At 41.1% G+C, this 25,960-nt stretch overlaps 2 protein-coding genes across 11 annotated transcripts in view; one reads left to right on the top strand and one right to left on the bottom strand.

The window, feature by feature from the left end:
- LOC310688909 (uncharacterized protein) overlaps nt 1-25,960 on the top strand; it is an 81,492-nt gene that overhangs the window by 15,204 nt on the left and 40,328 nt on the right. The window contains exon 1 of one of the 8 annotated variants that reach the window (XM_083465916.1): nt 21,536-22,002. The exons of 1 other annotated variant lie outside the window; for it this stretch is intronic. In XM_083465916.1, the coding sequence (XP_083322042.1) occupies nt 22,001-22,002 (2 nt within the window). In that variant the 5' untranslated portion in view covers nt 21,536-22,000. Of the gene's footprint in view, nt 1-21,535; nt 22,003-25,960 lie in introns of those variants that run through there. 6 more of the 8 variants (XM_083465913.1, XM_083465912.1, XM_083465910.1 and 3 more) reach the window with 6 other exon arrangements.
- LMO2 (LIM domain only 2) lies at nt 6,704-18,002 on the bottom strand. 3 transcript variants are annotated; one of them, XM_083466007.1, is made up of 4 exons: nt 17,539-18,002; nt 17,175-17,374; nt 10,461-10,676; nt 6,704-7,780 (listed from the first exon to the last, which is right to left on the bottom strand). In XM_083466007.1, exons 2-4 carry the CDS (start codon nt 17,213-17,215, stop codon nt 7,561-7,563), a joined length of 477 nt encoding a protein of 158 aa, XP_083322133.1. In that variant the 5' UTR covers nt 17,216-17,374; nt 17,539-18,002; the 3' UTR covers nt 6,704-7,560. The 3 variants fall into 3 exon arrangements, with proteins under 3 accessions (XP_083322133.1, XP_083322134.1, XP_083322132.1); XM_083466008.1 differs by having other exon boundaries at nt 17,705-18,002; XM_083466006.1 differs by having other exon boundaries at nt 17,175-18,002.

Genomic DNA, 25,960 nt, shown 5'->3' with positions numbered 1-25,960 from the left:
ATAACCTTTTTCACTACTGATTCCCAGATGCATCTGGATTTGGAGCAAGATTTCCAGGAATGTAGGATGAGATATCTAGACATATTTTAGCCCTAGTATCTTTTATTATGGAAAGTAATTACTGTGTACATCTTATTAACAAACCGCAATTCCACCCATTTCTATTCTAAAAGCATGTTAACTCAAAAGTCAGTCCCACTGAGTTCAATGTAACTACTGTAACTCCCAAGTGAGTGAGCTAGAAATTCTCCTTTGAAGTTCACTGATGCCATGTCTGCTTTCTGTGAACTCGTATCTATGTAACACATGTTGCCTTTTTTCTTTTAGAGATAGTCAAGTCAAGACTAAGGTGTAAACAAACTGCATGTTGATCGTTTGGCTTTCTAAATCGACAGTATGTGCCTGGCAGAGGTCATATTTACATCCCCAAATCTTTTGCTTTAGTTGCAATCCTAAACATAGGCTGGTCCTGTGGTTCAGCTATGCTGGGCTGATTGTTGTGCCAAGGCTAACAGGAGTGTATGAATTTATATACAGTGGTACCTCTGGATGCGAACGGGATCTGTTCCGGAGCCCCATTCGCATCCTGAAGCGGCGATTTGCCATGTCTGCGCATGCGCGAGCGGTGAAACCCGGAAGTAACGTGTTCCGTTACTTCCAGGTCGCCGCGGAGTGTAACCTGAAAATGCTCAACTGAAGTATATTTAACCCGAGGTATGACTGTACTTCCAACAGCAAAGGAGATAGCATTTGTTTCTACTTTTTAATTTTACTTATTTTACTTATAATTTACTTTTTCATTTTACTAACATAGCAACATTGGCAGCAGACCCCACAGCATCCCTAGCAACTCCCCTGTCATTGATCAGACACAATGTCACATTTCCCATGTGTGCTAAACACCAATAAATGTTCAGTGTCAATCTAGTCTGTACCCCTCCAAAGGCAATTCTTCAGCATACTTACCCCTGTAGCCACAAGTGTCCGAACTTCCCATGTACAGGGAATAGAACCTCATGGTAAGCCAAATGCATCCACCATCCAAATAAGGAAAGAGACCGCTAGTTTGCATTGTTGCTGGCGACTGTCCTTAACCTGCTCTTGTTTTTATTTACTGTGTTTTTTGTGTGTTTAATTTGTTGCATTACGTTGACTTTTATACAGAGGTACCTTGGGTTAAGTACTTAATTCGTTCCGGAGGTCTGTTCTTAACCTGAAACTGTTCTTAACCTGAAGCACCACTTTAGCTAATGGGGCCTCCTGCTGCCGCCGCGCCACTAGAGCACGATTTCTGTTCTCATCCTGAAGTTCTTAACCTGAGGTACTATCTCTGGGTTAGCGGAGTCTGTAACCTGAAGCATATGTAACCTGAGGTACCACTGTATTGTATTTGTATATTACTTTTGTTTTAACTGCCTTGGTGCCTGGTTTCAAAAAGACACAATATAAATTTAAACCATAATAAATTCCAGTCGCAATGTATTGCCACTTCCATTGCACAGAGCTTACTGGACCATTGTCTCCACACACACACACACTTAGCATGTTGAGAACACCAAACACAACTCACTGATGTGAAAGCCGGCTCACAACTTACTGCACACATATGATCTTGCTGATAGTTTAGTGAGAAAATTCAGAACCATTCCAAGAATTTTGCTGCCAGAGTCTAAGGGCAAGATGGTGCCTCCACAATTTTCATGTGCGGAAGCCAACCGGAAAGCTGATTAAGAAGTACTTCCAACACTGATGTGGAACATCATTTTCTATCACACCTGAGGACAGCAGGCTAGTGTAGGGCACCCAGGGAAAGCCATATGACGTGCTGTTCTGTCCCTCAACCCCCCAGCATCCACCACTAAAACAGATTACTCTTTTATTTAGCTGTGAGTCGTGCATTGCAGGGGGTTGGACTAGATGACCCCTGTGATATCTTCCAACTATTCTATTCTATTCTGTTCTATTCTATTCTTATTAAGTAACTTGCTGATTTGTTTAGATATTTATTAGATAGATTCCTTTTTCCAATGTCACAAAAGTTGATACAAGTTGTTTATGTGAAGGCTTAATCTAGGTGGTTACTGAATATGAATGTTAATTAAACAATCTGTGTCTTGAATTTTTGTTAAGTATTGCACTGTATTTTCTTTTTGGCAAAGAGCAGAAGAGAAAATGAGTTGTCCTATTGAATTTCCTCTGCCTACAAATGAACCATCTAATAAAAGAGGAGCAGGGGGTAAACCTACCATAGATGTAGTCAGTAGGTGCCAACTATATTCTAGTTTAGATCTATCAAACTTTTTGCAGATTCTTCTCCAAAGGCATATCTCAGAACTGGCATGAATCTTTCTGGGTGACTGTAATCAACTAGTCACCTTAATGCATAGTTTTCCATTCAAATTTACAGCATGGACAACCTCTGAGTATCCTGGCAGATATTTGAAAGCTACATGGCTCAGAGATGAAATGTTAGCTTACATAGGGTAGAGATATTGAAGGAAGGTGATTGAGGAGCAGAGAGACAAAAAGTGTGGCACCTGAGGCCTCCATATCTTGTGAATTTACAGCACCAGACTGACAGTCGTATAAATGAGTGATGCTGTACGATGTTCTTTTCCAAGCATACTATGGATCTGGCAGAGTGTCTTCAGTTTTCTGCTGATGTGTCCAGAATTCAAATAATTTGATTCCTGGGTATGACAGGATTGGGAGCATAGTATTACCTTGAGAAAAGAGGCAGGAGAGACAGCTGTACCCAGCTTTCAATAAAGATATTGCATTAACAGTAGCTTCCTGTTTTACTCATGTCACCAAAAAGTCCATTAAGCTGACATGATATTACCCTTTTTTTCCAAGGGCACAGAATTAAAAAGTGATACTGCCGGTAATACTCTCATTTTCCAACCATGACATTGAATAATGGAAAAAAATATTGAATAATGATGTACTTTTCAAATAATGCTGTTGCTGAACACATCCAAAGAACAATATAATTCAGTATCAAATGTCCCAGTTTTCCAGTTTTATTTTTGTGGCTCATGATGGGATCTCTGACGATGTGACATTTCTAAAGACTTTTTAAAAGGAATAGAAGGAAGTGACATTTTCCTCTAATTTCTTCATTGCTTTTCTGGTCTTTTTACAAAAGGAGATCTGCTATCTATTTCTTTTTTTTCACGTTTCAAAACAACTTCTCCAATAATTCACACTCTGTTTTGTAATAAAAACATATGTTAAATAGTGAGGTGCTGTTTTCGAAGCAATCCCAATCCCATCATTCCCTGCTTCTTTCTCCTCTACACCACTGAAGAAGACTCAAGAGACAGCATGTTGGTGGAATGGTTAAATTTATTGAAATATAGTATGAGATCTGCAAATCAAGAGCCAATTATTAAGCGAGGGCTGCTGAGTAGGAATTAGAAAGGACTCGGGCACAATACAGATTGTCTCCGCAACCTCCCAACAGTATAAAGGGGGGAACACCCCACTCGCATCCCCTGGGCATGTCCACTGCTGCATACAGTAGCTTTCTAGCCAAGAATTGGGTGTATCTCCCCAGCTTTTCCTGGTGAGCCTTGAGGTATGTGGAGGCTGAGCATATTCATCATGGCCCCACAACAAAGCGTTCACTCTAGTGTACCTGTCCATCCCTATGGATGCCCCAGAGCCCATCTCAGCCTGTAGCTCAAGGGGTTGACTCTTGTGTGCCCACAACCTCATAAACCCTCAGGGTGGCCTAGTATGTCCTTAAATTGTTCTCCTGCCCCACACCAAACACCCCAGGAGGTGATCACTTCTTTCTCAAGGTAGTCTGAGAAAGGCCAAATTTTCTCCAGAAAAAAATATTTCCTCACCATAACCTCATACTTCAGCACTTGAACCTTAACAACGGTCCCATTCATGCATCTTGCTCAGAAAGTAGCCATGACGCCTCATATTTCTGCAATGGAGGACGGGGGATTTTGATTGCCAAACTTGACAGTACAATTTGCCTTGTGTGATCTCATCCCTTGCCATCCTTCCTAATCTAACCTATATTTTATTTTTCTCTGGGGCACATATGTTGGGATATCTGGGCTTTCTTTAGAGATGTGTGGGCAAGATTGCCTGGCAGACACTCTTAGATTTTAAAAGGTCAATGAATAGTTGAGCTATTGTGCATTTATATAGGAGCAGCACTGTATATAGGAACAGGACTGCAAAAAATGTAGGAGCATGCTGCCTACAATGCTTGCGAGGCCAATTGGGAAATAAATAATAAAAATGAACAAGCAACAACAACAAATCAACCATGAGCCAGGCAGGGGAAGGCAAAAGAAGTGAGATGAGAGGCATAACGTCTGATTTGTGAGGAGTCTGTCTGCACAAATTTGGTGGTAAGCCGACAATTCAGCAGGGCTATCTGCCTGTCTTCATATTAGAACAATTATCAATAGCTCAATACCCAGGCCAATTGACAGATGTTTGTAGAGTAGAAATGAAAGGCTTTAAATTGGTACTGACAGGTATACAACTAGAGTTGGCAAAGCCTTCATGGACAGCCAGAACTACTTTTAGAAAACAGCAGATTTTGCACTTGTGCATAATGTTTTTGTCCATTCTAGGCACTATGTACGTAATATGTGTTAATTATAGATTATCTGTACAGTGGTACCTCGGGTTACATACGCTTCAGGTTACATACGCGTCAGGTTACAAACTCCGCTAACCCAGAAATAGTGCTTCAGGTTAAGAACTTTGCTTCATGATGAGAACAAAAATTGTGCTCTGGTGGTGCGGCAGCAGCAGGAGGCCCCATTAGTTAAAGTGGTGCATCAGGTTAAGAACAGTTTCAGGTTAAGTATGGACCTCCGGAACGAATTAAGTACTTAACCCGAGGTACCACTGTATTAGGCTGAAGTATAACACAGAGATTAATATGGAAGTCCTGTCTGAGGGACTCCTATCCAATCCTGAGGAGGGGAGGCAGTTACTACAGCTTAAACGGCTGTGCCAAAATTTCACTTGGCTGCTCAGCGGCCTATTATCACAAGCATTTTATCAAAACCCATCAGACTTCTGCTTTCTACACTGGATTTATTTTAAATCATTTATAGCCTGCTCTTCATCACTAAAAACACAGAGCAGCATCCACTAACAATTGTAGAATTCATGCCACTCCCCCAAATTAGGGGGGCTCTAAAGTTTAGTTAAAACCAAAAGTTTTAACTGCTCTCCTAAATAGAAGCTGTGAAGGTCATATTTGGGTCTACTGAGGTAGAACATTCCAGAGGTAAAGGGGCCACAAACAGAAAATGCCCCTTTGAGCACTGTCACTTTATGGTAGGGATATCAGTGGAAGGCTTCAGTTCTTGGGCAGGTTTATGTGAAGGTTCTGGTATATGTATTATAACAATTCCAGAGAGAGAGAGAGAGAGAGATGGATCATTATCTTTGGTTGTGCTGTACATGAACAAAACCCATTGTAAATAAACTTTCCAACCTTGTGTTTGATTAATCTGTGAGTTTTGCAGCTCAAGTAGATGGTTCACTTTCTTTGCAAATAAATGCTGGCAGGATTGTACCCAGTTTCCTTAAAGCATCTCCAGATAATCAGTGAGTGGATGCCTGAACTGTGTTTACTCCCTTAAGTTCCCATATAAAGAAATCAGTAAAATACAGTATACACTCCACATGCAATGAATAAGAGGGGATAGCTATAGCATTATTAAACCCTTTGAGGAGAAGTGAACAGTGTTGAAGGAAATAACACTCAACCTTTAAAGAACTCAAATAATATAAAATAAAAATTTAGGCTAAAATCCTAAACATACTTGTTATGGAGTAAGCCTTACCAAACATAGCCAGTTTTACTTCCAAGTAAGCATGTACAGTGGTACCTCAGGTTACATACGCTTCAGGTTACATACGCTTCAGGTTACAGACTCCGCTAACCCAGAAATAGGGCTTCAGGTTAAGAACTTTGCTTCAGGATGAGAACAGAAATCATGCTCCGGCGGCGCGGCGGCAGCAGGAGGCCCCATTAGCTAAAGTGGTGCTTCAGGTTAAGAACAGTTTCAGGTTAAGAACGGACCTCCTGAATGAATTAAGTACTTAACCCGAGGTACCACTGTATTGGGTTGCATTGAAAGAGTTATTGTAACAACAGTGTGTTACTGTGCACGTGGAGAGGATCATCTTTCAAACTCTCCCTCGTTTCATCCTCAAATTGGCAGGAGTAATTCCAGTAATTCCTCATTTTAGAAATCTTTTTGAAACCTATTACAAACCAACAAAAAATCTCAAGCAGCACAAGTACAGAGGAGAGAGAATTTATGCCACTCATTACCAATCATATCACAGGTAATATTCAATAGCCCACTCGTTACCATTCATATCACTTGATTGACACTCATACCATCACACTGCTTATATGTGGCAGTCACAAAAGCAACAGATGTACTGTCTGTGAGGGGAAATAGCATTTTCTATGGTGATGGTTAGATTTATGTCATACCCTTCCAGCACACTTGCATTTCTCAGGGTGGCTTACAGAAGATAAAAACAATAAAACCAACATGTGCAAAACATTGCAAATTCAGTGGTTCAGCATCCCTGCAACAAAAGAAATTAGTAACGGTTGGTTGGTTGTGTGTTTGTTGCACTAAAATCTGATTGGCTGGAAAAGCCACTAGTGTAATGAAATAAAAAATAAGGACAGATATCAAACCAGTCATTTTTTTAATTAAATCTGCAGGATCTTACTACACACAACAAATTATTAATATTGCCTAAGTTAATAAAATAGCTGGACAATTTTTTTCAATTAACATTTGTATAGAAATGAGTGGTGATATTTCTCACACTCAATGGCAGCGAAAGGCCTATCCTAAGTTCTTGAAATGATTGCTTAGCACTGAAGACTGCAGTCTGGCATTAGTCACATGCCATTAAGTCCCACTGACCTCACAAGTACTTAAACGTATAAAATAGAGTGCATCTGATGCAGCATTGCAGCCAAAGGTTGTACTTTTCATTCTCAAATGGGAAAAACTGGTTTCCATGCAAAAAGAAGCATTCTTTCCACATCCAGAACTTAAAAGAATGGGAGTCCCATTTTCCTTGCTCCTCTCCCCACCGCGTGACATTATCCCATCTGCAATTAAAGTTGGGAACATGGTCTCAATAGCGTAAACAGAAAGGAAGAAAATACCCCAAACCCATTTCGTTGCACAACCTAGTCTGCAAGTGTCGAAGCCATAATATCGGTTTACATGTCACTACTATATTTCCAGTCAAGAGAACCCATTGTTATTTTATATTGTTTCCCCAGCTTCCACCATCACTTCAGAGAATGTCAGTTTTATCACCAAAGCATGACTGCTAACAGAAATCCACCTGCCTGCTACTGTTCCAGTCCCCAATCTGCAATTGTACATGATGAGGTGCCTGTATATTCTGTTGTATTCCCCCCTTTCCTTAGACAAAGCACATAGATGTTGTGAGTGATAATCTCCTCACCACAGCTAGGTATTTGTGTCACCCATGAGATGGATTTGGAGACCATGAGGCACAAGTGAGCTATATCATCCCATTGATCTTAGTCCACTCATAGATGTCCTGCTCACAGACTATGTCTGAGTTGATGAGAAGGTATCTGTCACCGACACAAAAGTGTTTCTGGCAAGCGGCACACTTGAAGCATTCCAGGTGGTACACTTTGTCTTTTACTCGCATCGTCATCTCATAGGCCCGGATCCGCTTGTCACAGGAGGCACAGAGGCCATCTTGGCCGAAAAGCCTTTAGAGAGGGGGAAAGAAATTCAAAAACCTTCAGGAGTCAGATTATCAAATGTATTTCTAACTGCGTAAAATACAAGGAATGTTGCTTGTTAATTTGGCTGCGTTTTGTGAAGGCAAAATAGATTTGTGTAGAAGGACACCCAGAAATTTGTGAAGGGAGAAAGAGTAATGGAAAATGCTCTCATGATGATTGCCAGTTAGTATTTTCTCCCAGTCTGTTGATTGAAATATTGGCTTTGTCTTAATATGGATTTGTAAGCAATCAAGATGCATTTGTAGGTTCTAATAAAAGCATGTTGAAGTTCATAGAACCATTTTAATAAAAATGAATTACAGTGGATTCTGTGAACTGCTAGAAATTCTAGTGCAAATCCAAAAGTTTTATAGGATCCTTTATTTTAGCACAGGCATAGGTAACATGTTACCCTCCCGATAATGTTGGATGACCACTTCCATCAGAACCGGCCAGCATGACCGGTGGTCAAGAGATAATGGCAGTTGTAACCCAACAATTTATGGAAGGCACCATGTTGACTAAACCTGTTTTAGCATATTGCAGCCTCATGAAGACACCCCCATAGAGACCACCATTATGGTGCTATGTTTTCAAAGGTTTATCAGTGTAATGTGCAAGATACATATTGATAGCATGTGCTTCCAGATAATTAATTAATTTAGGCTACCGCCTGCTGAGTTTGCAAAAATCTAGTTTAATATTCCAGTAGATGATGATATATTGTATTGGAAATCAGAGGCCAATATAAATTTGCAATGTTTTTTGCAATCACACACATTTTGGAAAGGGCTTGTCAGTTTCCAATGCTGTGCTCATCATACAAAAAGCAGACTGCTTGATTTTTGGAATACAATTCCCTAGGAAACTGTCGCCATTTCCCTGGCCTTCCAGGAGATGTCACTGTTCATTGCTTCCTAGTCACTGTAACAATTGCTACATATGGATTATTATTTTTTAAGGTGGCATTAAAGAACCACCTTGAAATGCATTACTTGCGATAGTGGATTAAAAAGAGGAAGAGGGACTGTTTTAAAACAGACACACACACACACACACAGACACACACAGACACACACACACACACACTCTCCAGGCAATGTAGGCTTTTACATTTGAATTACAGATGTGGGAAATGCCAAAGCCAATTTAACGGCCTGTGTCTATGAAATTCTTCATTAGCAGACACAGATAATTAACACATTATGCTGTGAAAAGACGGAACACATCCAATTACAAGGCACAGAAAATGCATTAATTTAACAGCCCATATTTTCTGCCATTACAGTGAGAAAATATTCAGCTAGTGGAAATAGGGCTGAATTCTTTTCAGGATGTTGCACGTACACTGGTGATTTACTGCATATTATTACTTTACGCAAATGCAGCCCTACTCAAGCAAAACTGCTACTAGAAAAAGCTCTGAAGTGGGATAATTGGGTAGGTTAGCACTTTATTCCTCCCCATTGCCCACTGACACACACACCCCCCTGTGAATTTTTGAGGATGCTAAATACTTCTAGCTATAAATAAAGTGTCCCCCCCCCTGGCTTCATGGAATCACACATATGAAGTACAAAAGAGATGGCAAACAATCAAGATCCTTGATTTGTAGAAGAACATAGTTATTCTTTTATTCACAACTAATGGGGGGGGATTGTTGATGCTATTTTTAAAAGTAGAAAATGCAGACAGGATCCTAAGAAAAATTAACTGTGTGTACATAGTGTCTTATGAATAGTGATGGAAGGATCCATCAATTCCAATTTTCTTAGTTCCTTATTTTTCCAATCTTAATTCCAATTTTCCACCTTTCTGCAGCAATTTGTGACTTTTTTTAATTACAAAAAATCTTCATGTAAATTATTCAGCATTTTAGAGTATTTTTTTTCCTAATAAACATATTTTGTATGCACACATTTTGCGAGCAATTTCTTCTCATATAGTGCATACACACACACACACGTTTTTCAGTTATATTTTCAGTTAAATATTCATTTTTGGCACATTTCCCCCTAATGTATGCATTTTTGCACACATTTTTTGGTTAGATAACTGCATCACAAAATTTGGAGAAGTGTGAATTTTAAAGAATGGCTGTGCTTGAATTCTCATATTGTTCCGGAAAGTGTGGAATTTGATAAATTTGACTTTAAATATGAATGCAACTGACTTTCTCCCCCATCCATAGTTATGAACACTAGTTTTACATCTCTTTACAGTTCATTCAGCCCAAGGTTACACCCAATTCAGGAAAAGCACATGTTTTAAGTGCCTGATTTTAAACCTTTGGAATGGTAACATGCCTACCTGTGATGCAGGCATAGTTCTTCCTCCCTTCCCCTTACCATGCCATACTGTGTCTCAAATATCAGTAGTCAGCCTACAAAGTGGAGCCTTGCATAAGACTGGACAGCAATTTGTGGAGAAGGTTCTTGTGAGCCTGAAGTTCTCCCCGCCTCCTCATTTTAACTGACAAGGAACTTATCCAGACTTGGCTTTGAGACTAGTCAGTTTCCAACTACTGTGTCTTATACCTCTTCTGTGCAGACTGAGCCCAGATCTTGCACTAGAGTTTTGAGCATAGACCTACCTTCATTTTTAAAAGGAAGGAAGGAAGGAAGGAAGGAAGGAAGGAAGGGTTATGTTATGGTGGCTGGTATACCTGAGATAGTCTCTTCGGCACAGTTTCCTGCCCAGTTTATAATATAGCCGCCTTCCCACTTCTCCAAGTCTGCACCCGCATAAGTCACAGCTAAGGCAGTCTTCATGCCAGTACTGGTCGATGGCTTTCAGGAAGTAACGGTCCCCAATGTTCTGCTGGCAACCTCCACATGTTAACAGGGAAGGGGGGATTTGGAGCACCTCATCCACTGGCTCCCTGGTGGAAAGAGACAGCCTTTAGAATACACTAATCCAGCCAAACCAACCAACCAACTCATAGTCTAATCAGAAAATCTTCAGTCTGATTTTTCTCCCTTTGTTAATTTAAATTAATTTTAATTTTATATACCGGTACTACCCTTCATCAAAAGACCAGACAGTATTATATGGATGTTATATTCAAACATGACATAATATCCATACAATACAAAAAGTAAAACAATTACATAAATGCAATTCATAATAAGAAATGTACAGTAAAAGAGACACAATTTCATCTCAGCAATAAACTCTACAACTCAACCCCTGTAGAATACAGAGTTTCCTAACATATGTTATTGTTTGGTTAGGGTTATGCGTACAGGGTTTAAAATCCTTAGAGAATCTCAGTTTCATCTCTTTACAATAAAGTTTCTGTTCCTTAAGAATGAAAGGTAAGTGTGGAAAAGTAGGAAATGCTTGCAGAAGCCTCACATTCCAGAATGTAAGATCCCCTGTGGTAAATGGACTTGGTGACCTGCATATAGCTAGCAAATGTATGGAGGGAAAGCTCAATTTATATAATTTATACTAATGTAAATTCTAGCCTATTTCAGTGAAAAATCTTGGAATGAATATATCTATATATATATATGCACAGAATATATATGCTGCCCTAATGTATTTTCTTTTAATTATTGTAATTAATTAATTTTAATTAATTTGCGATACTTAATATACCAACAAAAATGGGAAAAGAAATTGTTTGGATTACTTTTGCTTTGGTCCAAATTCAGTCCAACATCTATTACAAATAATATATACGTACAGCTGTAATTAACACACTGCAAACTTGTGTCGAAAAGGATTCCCCACCCCCACCCCATGAGTCCTGTGGCAATGAATTTGTGGACGCTATAAAGAAAAACTATAAGTAGCCAAATCATTAAGTAATTAATATTTTCTTAAGTCTTTAAGAAAAACCATTGCTGTTCAATTTGTTTCCCTTTCCTACTCTGCTATATACATCAATGTTTTCACTGCTGTGATGAATATTTTCAGACATTTTAATAACATTTGTAAAGAATGCCATACAGGTATGATATCTTGACCATCAATATTCACATGACACTTGAATGTGAAGAGTTATTTAGCACCATAGTCTTACAACAACTGTGTGAGACTGGTAACTTTTATCCCCATTTCACAGCTTAACTAGTGTGAGGTATGTTGCCTCGCCTATGTCCATTTAGCAGATCTACTGCTGAGCCAGGACCATGGTTGCAATCCTTTGCACACTTACCTGGGAATAATCCCACTGAACATACCGGGACTAATTTCTGAGTAAGCATGTGCAGAATTGCACTGCATGTCATCAGATGATATGGGGAGTTTTCAAGGACATGTCCTGATAAGTACAGGGTTTCCCCCAGTAGGTTTTCTCTGATTTTTATTTTGTTATTTATTTATTGAATTTATACTACACCCTTCCTCCCTAGGGCAGCCGTTGAGGTTGATATTATGTGCGAATGAAGATGAGAAGGCTAGAAAATGAATATAGCCCCATGCTTCAGAATATTGAGTGTTATTAACTACCTCCTCCAATAGGAACCATAGGTATTGAGTGCTGACAGGAGTGGGGCCAAAATGGTGAGAAATAAGATATTGGTGTGCTTAGGAAAACAGAGATTTGCATAATTAATTTAAAAAAATAAATAAATTATGGGGCAGTCCCTTAAAAAATGCCCAGCAAGGAATGAGCATGCTCAGTAAACATAAAATGATGAGTGCAAATTCCAAAAGAAAACAGAGTTATAGAATGCCCTACTTTTCCACCTTATGGCATCCTGGAAGATAGTTTCACTTGCTGGCTGGCACACTGAACCATAACACCTCAATTAGGGCCAATGACATACTTCAACATTTTGCTGTAGGCCCTCCTGCTAAATGCCCAAAGGGAGTCCATACATATCAGTAACTCGTAATAGTTCCTGATTCCAAGGTAGAACAACTCTGTTATTGAGACTCAAGACCTCCTTAAAAGTCACTGTAGCCTTAAAAAATTGGAGTGCACCAGGTTGGAAAGGCTAATTTAAAGCAAGGACATTTATCTTTTGCCCCCGCCTGCATAATGAGAGCGCTTTTCAAATGTTATACCTGCACCCTGAACCTGACCGCAGCGTGGGAGATGGTTTTGTGTTAATGGCCCCCACAGTTAGCTTTGCCCACCTGATTGCCTTATAGCAATGCCTTCCAATAAGCTCATCAAAAGAGTCCACTGTCCAGCTGTAATATTTGAAAAGGGTGCAATGGGCAGAAGTATCTTCAAGGCTTTTTCCCATATGCATTTGTCTGTGGACTGAAATAGGTTTGTGTTTTTTTTTTTTAGTTATTCAGTCCTGTACTAACTTTAGTTTATAGGAAAGAATAAATAGAAAACTCTTTGAGTCTAGGTCCTTATGCCATCAAAATGGCACCATGCATGCATCAGGGGAAGGTATCAGCAGCCTCAGGAAAACCTTTGCAGAAGTCAAAGCATCTTCAAGGAAAAAAAACACTTAGGGCTGTAGGAACCACCTTCCCAAACAATAGGCATGCAATGCTTTCTGATAGTTGGAATCAGAAGGTCCTGATTGTTAATAATAGTCATCTCTTTTTTTTCCAGAGACTGCTAACAAGAGTAACACCATATACATCTGGGAAGATTCAACTCCAAATTATTCACTGTAGCATGGTATTATCAAGAAGTAATGCACTTTTCACCCCAGGGAAAAATATTATTTGGGGCTGGGGGCGGGGACAAGGTAAAATAATGACTGGATAAAATAAGAGAGAGGAGAAAAGACATTTCTTAATGTAAATGTATTATCTCCCTGAAAGCTTCTTTGTTCCCTGGATATTCCATTTTGCAATTTCTGTTGGGAATTATTCCCAGCAAAACGCCAGCAGCCTGCACAGTCAGCAACTCACAGCAAGATATTTTAGCACATGTTTAACCTTAAGCTCATAAACATTGCCACGGAGGAAAAATAAAACCCTCACATTTTCAAAGTTAATCATGTGATTTACTGGCTTACATTATGCCTCTTGCTCAAACCATTAACAATGTTCACGGTGTCCTTTTGCCTTTTTGCCCATGACAGTTTTTATGCTAAATAAGTTCATTTGAGTCTCTCTCTCTCTCTCTCTCTCTCTCTCAGACACCACTTATACTACATATGAATGATCATAATGCAGGATAAGCTTTTGGAACTAAATTCAAATGTACATTCTAGTCAAAGTAGATGCAACATTGGCCTTATAGATCTCTCTAAGTGCAGACCACATTAAGTCTGTAAAAAGGCCCAGTGGAACTACTCTCACTTAAATGTTATGTGACACAGTGTTGCCAACAAGAGATAACTGCAGTGCAGGCCTTGGCAAGTCCAAGGTGTTCCCATTTTTGCTACCACATATCTCCCACCAGCAACTCCATAACCCCAAGACAGTTTGGGTGAAATCCTGAGGTAAAAGCCTTCTCTCCACTGCTCTTCAACAAAATCTTAGCCCACCAGCAGCCATCTAATTTGGCAGCCTCATATTCAACTTTAAAAAAATTAGAAGTGAGCACTTTCCCATCCAGATCACAGTCAGATGCTGACTTCCAGTTGAGGCTCTACGCCTCTGAGGTAGTCTGGGTAGCCATATTCTCTCAGTTGAAGGCAGGCATTTCCTCCTTTCTCAACCAAATCTGTGTGACGAGAAGGCTATGTCTCACCCACCCTGCTCCTGGTTTTTCTTTAATCCCTGTTTACCAACTGGTACAATAGATTCCCAAATGCTCACAATAATAACAGCTAAATTCTAAGGCCGCGAGAGGACTTATATGTTACACTCAAGGAATAAGTAAGCTGTGTCACTGTATCTCGCTAAGCTCTCAAAAGCAATCTCACAAGAAAGAAGAATTTAACATAATGAAAAATGATTCAACTCCCTCAAAAACGCTATTCAAAGAAGTAAAACTTCCTCAAATCACATTTATCTGAAAAATAAATACAGCTGAATCTTGTCTACGTAAAGCTTGAAAGATGATCAAGTTCTCAAGGCATTTCATGCTAATTCTTGATTTGCCGTTATGAAGAAACACCTCCTGATTCCATACCTATATAGCCGTGTGAGTGTGCTACTGAATTATTTCACAGCTGCTATTTCTGCACACAAATCTATTTTAAATGATGTTTTAGCACACTAGTCTTTTATGGAGAATGCTGTCAGTGAAGACAGTAGCAATTTCTGTCAGAAAGAACAGAGTTTTTTCATTGTTGTTCATGACTTGTCATGACTTGTCATGAAAGCAACCATATATTTAAAAATGCATAGGATTGAGAAAAGAGGTGTGGGAGATCCTGAACCAATACCCAGAAACTATCTCCAAGATATCCTACAAGTCTGCATAAACAGGTACAGGAAGGCTTTGGTTTGCACAACTGTTGTGCAGTTTGGAATGGTTCTTTAAGACCAGTTTCATGTCCTTTTATTCCAAAACAATGAGGGACTTTTGCAATAGTGGGAGGAGGAAATGTTCATAATAAACTTTATGTTCTGGAATGCTGTATGCCATAACGATACACTGAAAATTGGTGTTAGTTGAATCTCAAGCCCCCTCCTTTGCTGGCAGTTTTGAAATATTGACGGCACAATCCTATACATGTCTACTAAAAATTAAGTCCCACTGAGTTTTCAGAGGATTACTCTTAAGTAAATGGATATATAGGACTGCAACCTAAAATATGAAGAAGGAGCTTTAACATAGCAGGGGGAAATAGGGAATGGAGCAACTGTAGCATATGCACAATGTTTCAGTCAGAACATATGATATATAAGTCTCTGTAAAAGTATCTGAAGTGGATGAGGCCAGAAACTGATTCTTACCACACTTAATATAAGAGTAAATTCAACTGAAATTAATATAACCTATTTTTCAGAAAGCAGAGACAGACTGGTCTGCAAGGCTTTCCAACTCTGATCGAAAACCTATGCACTGTTTTCTGCATGTGGATTCATTTTACAGTATTTCGGTGGTACTTACAGTGCAATTCTAACCATGTCTATTCAAAAGAAACCCCTATTGAATTCAAGGGTGCTTGGTACATGATAAGAAGGCTTATAATTACAGCCTTAAGCCTGTATAACCGAGCAGAGAATCACATCCTGTTTTTTTTTTTTTGGATACCTTATGAGAACAACTGACAGATGAATTAAATATACACATATATTTAATTAAGTAAGTAGGGACATTAAAAGTATTTTCTTGCTAGAGTACCACAAAGCTACTGCGGTCTAGACAAATAAAATATGACCACCCTAAATAGAGGCATATAGCTTGAATCCTACATCTGTTTACTCAGAAGTAAGTCCCACCAAGTTCAATGGGACAGGTAAATGCGTAAACTTTAAAAGCCCAGTTCAATGGCAGTGCTAGTGATACAGCAAATTAATCATCTCTGAAATTATGTATATCTGCATTTGTTTGAGAGTACAGTAAGATCTTCATGGTAAAAAGTCTACCAGGAAATCCAAATTTTATACTAACTTAAACATTTATTTATTTTTACTTCTTTAACAGCTACGGCTGGGGTTGTGAGTGACAGCAACCACTCCCCCCTCTTCTGATCTCGCTTGTGGCTCATGCACAGAAACTCTCTTGCTGGACATTTTGTTCCAAGTTTCAAACCGGTGGTTTGCATTATGAAAATGTGGAAGTTGAGCGCCAGCACACACGCATCTGATAACAACCTTGACCTTTCTAGTCTAATCAGCCAGTGTGTAGCCGGGCAGGGAGGAGAAGAAGAAGAAAGAGAGGCACTGCAGGCAAACTTGGGCTTTTTTACAACGGGAGTCTCCCAGCCCCTATCCCTCTGAAGCCACTTTCATCAGCATCACCTAATCTGCAGGACCTGATGCAAAGGCGTTTGCGACCCTAAATGCCCGCTCCTTTCTCCCCTCCCCACTCCCGCCCTCAGCAGGAGCTGGATAGGAAATCTGGTGGCTCTGGTAATTGGCCTCCAACTCAAAATGGGGAACTTGCCTGTGGCTCTGGGTTTCAGTTACCATCCCTGCAAGTAGCAGGCTGGCTGGTTTAGTGCGAGCTTAATGAGATCTTGCCTAGTCCTTGCTGCACAGTCCATCCGTATTCACAACGTGATCGCGGTACAGGGACTGGATCGGGATGGGGAGAGCGGGGTCTCTGAAACACACCTAGTAACCTGGAGAAAGGGAGATGCAGCCCCCTTGGTATTTATTTCTGTCTCTCTCCAAATGGCACTTTCTCTTAAGCCAGCGCTCATAATAATAATAATAATAATAATAATAATAATAATAGTCATTATTCTCTCTCTATCCCCCCCCCCAACAATCCAGCCCCACGGATTGCCCAGAATCCGTCTCCATTCCAAGGCAAAGTTGGCCCTAGCTCTGGAGATGCGAAGCTGGAGGGGACTTGGGGGGGTGGGGGGGACAGGGAGAGGAGGTCACTTACTCGGAGGGCTCGAGGCTTTTCCTTTCGATGGCCGAGGACATTGGCAGCTCCGGGGTCCTTTGTAGTTCGCCGGTGGGTTGGTCTGCGCCGAGATCTGCCCCCACAAAGGCTGCCTGCTCCTGAATGCCTGCTCGCTACCCGCGGCAGAGTGGCACCTCCGCCCCCCTCCCGCTCCCCAAGGACATTCGCAGGATTTCCTCCTGTAGCACCAGAGAGAGAGAGAGAGAGAGAGAGAGAGAGAGAGAGAGAGAGAGAGAGAGAGAGAGAGAGAGAGAGAGAGGTGGGCTGGTGCGTGCTGGATGCTGCTCCTGCGACGATGCCTCTCCTGCAAGCGAGCGCGCCTAGCTAACCCTTAGGATCTAACCTCCCATCCTGGCTGCGCCGACGCTCCTCCTGCTCAGGGGGCGCGAGCGACCGGGGCAGAGAGAGGTTGGAGCTGCTGCTGCTGCCGCCGATTGCTCCGCGCCGCCGTCTCCCGAGCTGTCACTGCTGCTGCTGCGTTGGATCCCGGAGTCTCCTCTGCTGCTTGCCTTAGGTTTGCTGCCTGGGCAGCTCCGGGCGCGCTCGAGAGAGGGGCTCCTGCTCCGCAGAGGCAGCTGCCAGCATCTCCACCAACAGCACCATCCCCATTATAGTCGAAGTTGCTGCTATTATTACCCCACTACTGCTGCTACTACTACTATTATTATTGAAGCTGGCTCCGCGGTCTGTCCTCTCTGGTTTCACATCCTCTTTCCTGCTCACGATTCAAATACAATAGAAGGAAATGACACTTAAAGAGACAGCTGTCTATTTCTTAACTGGGCTCCTGGGGATTCAAGCAAGCCCGAACAGCAGCATCTCTCACGACTGAGTTGGCTCCTTAAAGGGCCAGTCTCTCTCTCTCTCTCTCTCTCTCTCTCTCTCTCTCACACACACACACACACACACACGGGGGGGGGGAGGCTGGGACTCTGCTTAAAAAAAGGAGTGTGCTGGTGTCTTTTTAATTGAACCATGCAACCATTTGCTAGCAAATCAAGCTAACTGAAAGTTGCCTAATAGGTTAGGTTCATGTTTAAGTGCCCAGTATTTCATTAACCACAGCACTGCCTGAGGTCAAAAGTGTGTCCGTGGGAGGACACATAAAACTGAAGAAGAATTATCTTTCTACTTCAGATCTCATGAAGCATATTGAGTTTTGCTGATCATTAAGGCATGTGCACGGTCATGGATGAACATGGATGACCACTTGGCAAATTCACTGCATGATAATGAGTGGCAGGCTAGAATAGGAAGCAGTGTTTCTGCCTATCATCTATCTACCTATCTTCAAGTTCAAATAGATATACCTTCAAAAGGACGTGGATAAAGGAATGAGCAAACACCTAGGAACAAGTAATGGAAACAGCTCTATCATAATCTTTTCCAGCCTCTCTCAACAACCCCTCTTCAGGCGAGATGATTCACTCACACAGTGAAGTGATCTGCCTTGTTTATAAAATTAAGCTTCCCTGTAAAAGTACAGTCACAGCACCATGTTGGAAGCATGCCTGTCAACTAGATGAGGCTGTCTGCTCTGGTGATTCCAATATAAGTGAAGAAAAAAGACCAAAAGTTGTTAGTGAAAAAATACCAGACAATCTCCTGATATTTATTTATTCCCTACACAACCCCCTCCCCACAAAAAATAAAGACGTCCATTTACAATTGCTTAACTACATTCAGCCCCTTGAGCTTCCATTCAAAGTACTGGGGAATAACGGCAGGACCTCCTCTAAAGGCCAGTGGCTCCAGATGTAGAAAGCTCTCTTGTGGGCTTCACTGGGCATTGGATCTGGCCCTAGTGCCTCTTTGTTTGCTTCAACCAGCAGATCATTAGGAAACAGCTGGTGTTTAGGTAATGGTGCTCCTGGAGCCTTCACGTTCTGGAAGTCTGGAAGTTCTTCCCCATTAACTGCAGAGATTTGTGGGTACTCAGGAATGAAGGAGTGAATATGGTCAAACTATCTACCATCCATTTCATGTAAATATAGAGTCTGCTGGTCTCTGATTGCATGATGGTGCCAGATAACCATTCATAGTACCTTCTCCACTACAAGAACAAAACATTTGCACAACTGTTGAAAACCAGCTGCAAGCCAGTGATGGAGAGGTATGCTCCTCAATAGGCATCCACTATTGCCAGTTTTCTAGTACCCTTAATGTGCATTCATCTTCACTTTCAAAACATGCACAAGGTGCCATTCATACACTCACTACACAAGGGGTCTGCAACCCGCGGCTCTGGAGCCGCATGCGGCTCTTTTACACCTTTGCCGCGGCTCCGGGGCGGATACTAGCGAGGGGAGGAGGCGCATTGTGCGCCCCGACACTCCCCACTGTGGCGGGCGCTGTACTGGCTGTGACATTGCATGGGGGCGGTGCGTGCGTTAGTCACGCACCGTCCCAACGTCACCTTCCCACCTGCTGTCAGATCGGAGGGCACCGGCGTGCATGCTTTAAATGTCGCAATGGTTTTGCGGCTCCCAGTTGTTGTTTTTCTTCGGAAACGGGTCCTAGTGGCTCTTTTTGTCTTAAAGGTTGCAGACCCCTGCACTACACCGTGTGATTAAAGAATATCCACTTAGGGAAATGTTTCAGAAAATGCATGTGAGCCATCTCAAGTATATGCATATCTCTATGCCTAAAGAGGAGGAACAAGAGCTTAGGACAGCAGCATGGACTGGGGTTTAGGATTGTTCAACCTGAGAATATAATAGATTACAGTCTGTTAATGTAAGCTATGTACTGTCAGGTCAGAAGATGAAATAAACAATAAAGGCGAAGTAAGTTAAATGTAAGCAAAGAAATGAGTTAACATTTTAGCTATTTAATCTACATGGGAATTGAGGACCTATGTAAGTGTTTCAAATTATTTTAGGAAGCGGTTACAAATACATTTTAAATTATTTTTAATGATTCATGGTGGATCTGTTTTACTTTTAGGACTTTGGACTACTTTCATATATTTTTTGTGAATGTGCTCCTGAGGGCTGGGAAGCCTCTGGAACAGAATGGGGCATGCTGTGCAGAGCAGCAATGTGTGTGTATGTGTTTGTTTGTTTGTGTGTGTGTGTGTGTGGTTGGTGAAAATCAGTTGCCCTAACTTATAGAAGCATAAACACTTTCTGCTCAGTCAAAGCCACGGTTGAGTTGGATTCAACAGCAGCTGCCTCCTGGAGGCAATTCTTTTCTTAGGTCTCTTAAAAAGCCTTGAAGCACGTTTTTAAAACTCCAAATAGTTTATAATGTAGTTTGTGAATTTAAGCAAGAGAAGTTGCTGAATATATAACCCACGAAAATAACCCACGACTGCAAGCTTCAAGCCATTTACTGTATTAAACAGACTTGGCAACTTCGCAGGAGAAAATGGTTGTTAAGTTTATATTTGTTGGTGGATTCTGGGAAGATTTGAAGAGTAAGTGCATTAAATATGAACCAATGTTCAGTGTTTTGGTATAAAAGTTTATTTAACAACAACAACCAAATATCGACCATTCTTCTGTTTACTACTGATAAACAGAATAATTCCCCATATCAGATCCTGGCCAGGGTCAGCGTTTCCTTTAGGCAGGGTGAGGCAACTCAGACAGCACATGCTGGGGGTTAGGGAGAAGTGGGAGGCTCTGGCGGACAGGGCTGTGTGCCATGTGCCCTACAGTGCAACACCTAAGTGAGCTTGCTGCTGTCAGGTATGACGATGGATGATGCCGTCCTGTGGCTAACATTAAGCTTATCCAGTCAGCTTCAGGACACGGGCGCCATCTTGTCTTTCACCTAAAGCAGCAGAAACTCTCCTAAGGTCACACCTCTCCCTGGTCTGCTTTGCACCCTCCTTGAGTGTTTTCACATACCTGGAATGTGCTCTGGAGCTCTGACTGTGCATTTTACGTGCCTTGATAGAGATGGGTTTGCATAGAAACTAGCCTACTGTATGAAGGTGAAATTTACATTCATTACCCCTGTCCATTTTTGTCTCTGGGCCTGCCCATTCTTAGCATGTGACCCTTGGAAGCTTTTGTCCCATGCACACGCACACACACACACACACACACACCCATCTTAAACATTTCCAAGACTGTTATTTTGCTAGGCACTTCAAAATTCTGTAGAAGTATTTACAGTATCACAAAATCAGATTGTGAAGTTCCCACAGCAACCTAGTTCTGTGATTTGAAAATATCTTTATATTTTGTGTTGCTTTCCTGTGGAGAAGTCTGGTGATGACAGAGAAGTATTTTGTTTGAACTCTCTGTTTTACAGATACAACTGCCACCAGAAGGAGGAGGAGAAAGATGGAAACTCATAATCAAATATCCAGCACTCCAGAGGATCAGTGTGTCATTCTTCTGTGTTTGGCAATTGAATTAAATCTGGTTAGGCAAACACTTATGCAGGAAATATTGCCTGGAGATAAAAGTTGTCATGGAGGCTTAAGTTACCTGCATCATAGAAACACAAAGCAATGTTTGGGTTTTATGTGGCAGGTGCGGTTTTAAACCACACACCATCAGGAGGGCCCTTTTTAAGGAGTGGACAAAGCTGTTGTGAAGCCAGAAGGTGTGTGTGCCCTTTACTCATGGGTGTACTTCAAGCTGCAATTAGCACAAATGACATTTTCTTTCTGAGTGGCATTTCCACTCATATCTAAAATAAGCTTGTTCCCTCAGCTTTCAATGGCAGCACGCAATGTCATTTCCCAATGGATTAAATAACAGGAAGCAAAATAAGCATTTTTACAACGTTCTCAAGCCGACATGGATTAGCTGACTACTCTTTTCAAATGGAGGGAAAAAGAGACTGCAATGTAAGCTTGATTCACAGGCGCAAAATAAGATTTCTCTTATTATGTCAGATTCATAAGTAATAACTTTGCTGCTGTATTTCCCCCTTATTGAAAAATCTCCTTTTGTTAATGAATGGCATAGAATATGGGATGGAATTCTCCTTTCCAGCCATGAAGAATGCATTTTCATGTTCCTTCTCTTCTTATATATCATTCTTTTGGTCTGGCAGGTAAAGCAGCTTTTTCTGTTTCCATTACTGTACTATAATTCTACAGTAAATTCTGTAGTAGTTTAAAGATTTATAGTTTTATCAGCATATCTTTAAAAAAAGGACTGAAGTTTTCCATGTTCTGTTTAAAACAACAAAGAAACATAATTCCCTCCCCCTCTCTTGATCTGTCTTTGGTGAGACTCAGTGCTTTAAGGGGCTGTTAAGCTATAGATCTTCTTGTGCTGGGAATTAAGCAAGATGAGTTTCAGTTAACATTCATTAAGATGGATGATACTGTCTATTCTCTTTTGAAGCAAATCCTAGATGTTATTGATTACCTTTTGCATATGTGTGCCTGTGCAAGAAAAAGATCACCTCACCAACTGCTGATGGGCAAAGAGAGTTTTTTTGTTTTTTTTTTTGCAAACACGCATTTGGTTTGGGATGTATTTGCAAAGCCCCCTTCCTCTACTTAACAGATGGTACCTGAAGAAGCTCTGTTAGTGCTGATCACTGTATTAAACTGGCCTGAAGGGTAAATGGATGCTGAATTCACAAGTGACACCCTGTTACCTCCAGCTTGAGCCAAAAAGGTGAATCAGAGCTGGCAGCACTAGTGATCCACAAATGTAGATGATTAATGAAATCTCCCTTGACAGAATATTTAAATGAAGAAATAGGTATAACATCCAATTAATACATCTTTCATGTAGACAGATGCATCTGAATATCATGCATTTTGAATTGATAAAGACACATAAGAGTTCTCCTTAGATATTACGACGAAATGCACAAAGCAGAGTCAAATTTGCATCCGTTTTCTCACTGCTTCCTTTGTAAAAGATGTGCCTCGAATGAACTCTCTTTAAAAGCATGCACATTTCTGTTCCCAAAGTGGAAAATTCCTTGATGGAGATTGGAAATTCATTATTTTGACAGTAAGAACAGCACCAAAATCAAGTATCTAAAGAATTACCTTCTCTCTTTTGAACCTGCTGTTCTGCCAAGATCATAACGTGAGACTCTGTTCCAGGCTTTTCCTTTGACAGGTGGATGCCAGAGCAAGGCCTTTCCAGTGGTGACACCCCAATTTGGGGCTCCTTAGCCACATTCAGCTTGCTAGCACTTTACTTTGGGGGGGTCCAACCAAAAACTGTTCTAATGACAAATGCAATAGATCTGTTCATTATTTTAACCAATGTTTCCTTCTGCTGTTCTGTATATTTGTTATTTCAGATTGCGTTGTTTCAAATCTGACTTTTTACATGTCATCTTGAACATTCCTCTTGTCAGAAAGTTGAAGTAGCACATTTTGAAATAAACAGCACAATCCTATGCATATTTACCCAGAAAAGTACCACTGTGTTCAGTAGGGCTCACTCCCAAGTAAGCCTAAACACACACAAATCTAACTGCAATATTAATGCAACTGTCCCGCAGAAAAAAAATGTATTGCTATAGAATTTCATACTCAATCTGTTGGCTTGAGGCATTATTGATTTGTTGTTGTCGTAGGCATAAAAGGGAAATCAAGCATCTTCAACTTAATTAGTGACTGGTTTGGCACAATAATTGCCTTTCACTTTCTTGTTTACTGCACTGTAGGGAGGAAAACTCTAGCGTAAATGGCATTTGGGAAGTGGGAGTCAGGCTTCTCCTCATCACGACTGGCAAATGTTGATGTACAGGAAATATCCTGGCTGAAAAGAAGAATCCTTACCTTGAGCTTGCTGCTCTTATGCACATTTATTCAGAAGTAAAACCCATTGAGTTCATTGGGACTTACTCCAGGTAATTGTGCATAGGCTTGCAGCCTTAGACATTAATCCTGTCCCAGCGCAGAGGAGAGGATTTGATGACCCTTTAAGTCCCTTGGAACACTATAATTCTATTGTTCTATTGTTGGCCATATACTGGCTGTGGCAAGCTATTACACCAACAATATCTATTGCATTACTCTGAACGATGCTGCTTTGGGGGCTCTCAAGTGTGAAAGGCAACATATAAAAACAATTCTTTCTTTTAAATCTGCTATCTTTTCAAGGCTCCTCAAAGCTCCTTTATCTGTTAACTCAGCGCACTACATCATTCCAAGTGCTCTTTCTCTCATATGTGGGAAACCTATGCTCTCTCTTTTTGCCTGCAGCTTTACAAGGAAAGAGCTGCTATGCGTCATTCTTTATAAGCTTAGTAGGAAAGGACAACCTGTTATGGAGCCTCGCCTGAGTAAAGAGAGCAAGATATAACACTAATTGCTTTGTAAAACAGGTGATGAATCATGATCCAGAGGATTTTGGAAAGCTTTCCATTACGCAGGGGTAGAGAACCTCTGGATGCTTTCAGGCTCCAGCTCCCATCAGCACCAGGAAGCATGGCAGCGATGGTTGCAGGTGGAGTATCTAGCAACATCTGGAAAACCAAAGGTTCCACACCCTGGGCTACTCTTAGTCCACACACAGTCTAGATCTTGCGCCTATCTTTTGCACCCGAAAAGCCCTTCTTGAGAAACTGGTTTCATTTTGAAAATAAAACCACACTGCAGATTGCTTCTGTATTACTCTGCAGTGTGACCAGTTGAAAACAGATGTAGGCAGTCCCAACAGCAGCCGGGGGATGCGGGGAGATGTATCCACATATGTCCAATGATGTTGTGAGTGGGGATGTGCTAAGATTGCAGCCACTGCTTCCTTCTTCACTTACCTGAGGCATATGCAGGGAGGAAAAGGAGTGGACAACCTAATAAAGAGGAGAGTTTTCAAATGCATACCAGGCATCTACACCCACCCTTGTGAACAGCAGGATTTAGAATCAATCTAGATTTATTTTTTAAAAAATTAAATTTTATTAAAGTTTTCTTGGTTTACAAAGGTATGCGCAATGTCTCTTTTTTCAAGTTACATTTTCCATAGGTCAGTTTCATTTGTTGAGACATTAGGGTTACATTAGGAAGAAAAGAGGGAAGAAGAGGTGGAGGGGGCCGTGGTGGGTGGGGGTGGGGTCGGGAGGCAATATTTCTATTTTGCTTAATGTATGTGTGGGGTTTTGTGTCAGTGTCGCTTGTGAGGGTTCTCTTTGCTATTCACTTGTGTTCCTTTGGTGGCGAGAGAAATTGGGGTTGGCCTAAGGTGCGGTTGCTTGTTTGTGATTGGCTGTGTTGAACTTTGTTTTCGTGTGTGAGTGGGGTGGGTGGATGTTTTTGAATCAGGTTAGCCATATTGATTCATATGCTGTTGGTGGATTCTTGTCTTGTTGGGCTGTGTATGTGATGAAAGGGAGCCATACCAGAGTGAAGGTATCGTCTTCTATTTGTCCCTGTGTCAGTTTCAGTTTATTGGTTAATTTTCCTAGTAGGGCTGTTTCCCATACTATTTGGTACCATTGGTCTAAGCTTATTCTTGACAGGTCTCTCCAGTGTCTGGCTATGATGTTTCTGGTTGCTGACAGTAGGTGGGAGAATCAATCTAGATTAAAAGCAGCATGTTAAGGATGAGAATGGATGGTTCCAGATTTATCTTAGAGTTGGAAGGGACCCATGGGTCATCTAGTGTAACCCCTGCAATGCAGGAATCTCAACTAAAGCATCCATGACAGATGGCCATCCAACCTCTGCTTAAAAACCTCCAAGGAAGGCGAGTCCATCGCCTCTCGTGGGAGTCTATTCCACTGCCAAACAGCTTTTACTGTCAGAAAGTTTAGTCAGAATCTCCTTTCTTGTAACCTGAAGCCATTGCCTCGAGTCCTACCCTCCAAAGCAGGAGAAAACTACA

The sequence above is a fragment of the Podarcis liolepis genome (assembly GCF_965112155.1).
Source record: "Podarcis liolepis genome assembly, chromosome: 1".
In the NCBI taxonomy this organism is placed as follows: domain Eukaryota; kingdom Metazoa; phylum Chordata; class Lepidosauria; order Squamata; family Lacertidae; genus Podarcis; species Podarcis liolepis.
Note: the sequence above shows the minus strand (reverse complement) of the source record. Positions and strands in the feature narration are given on the sequence as shown.

Coding starts and splice junctions, on each gene's coding strand:
- LMO2 (XM_083466006.1), bottom strand. CDS start 17,215: ATGTCCTCGGCCATCGAAAGGAAAAGCCTCGAGCCCTCCGA. Junction 10,677..17,174: donor AAAAGCCTCGAGCCCTCCGA/GTAAGTGACCTC, acceptor TCTTTCCACCAG/GGAGCCAGTGGATGAGGTGC. Junction 7,781..10,460: donor TGCCGAAGAGACTATCTCAG/GTATACCAGCCA, acceptor CCCTCTCTAAAG/GCTTTTCGGCCAAGATGGCC.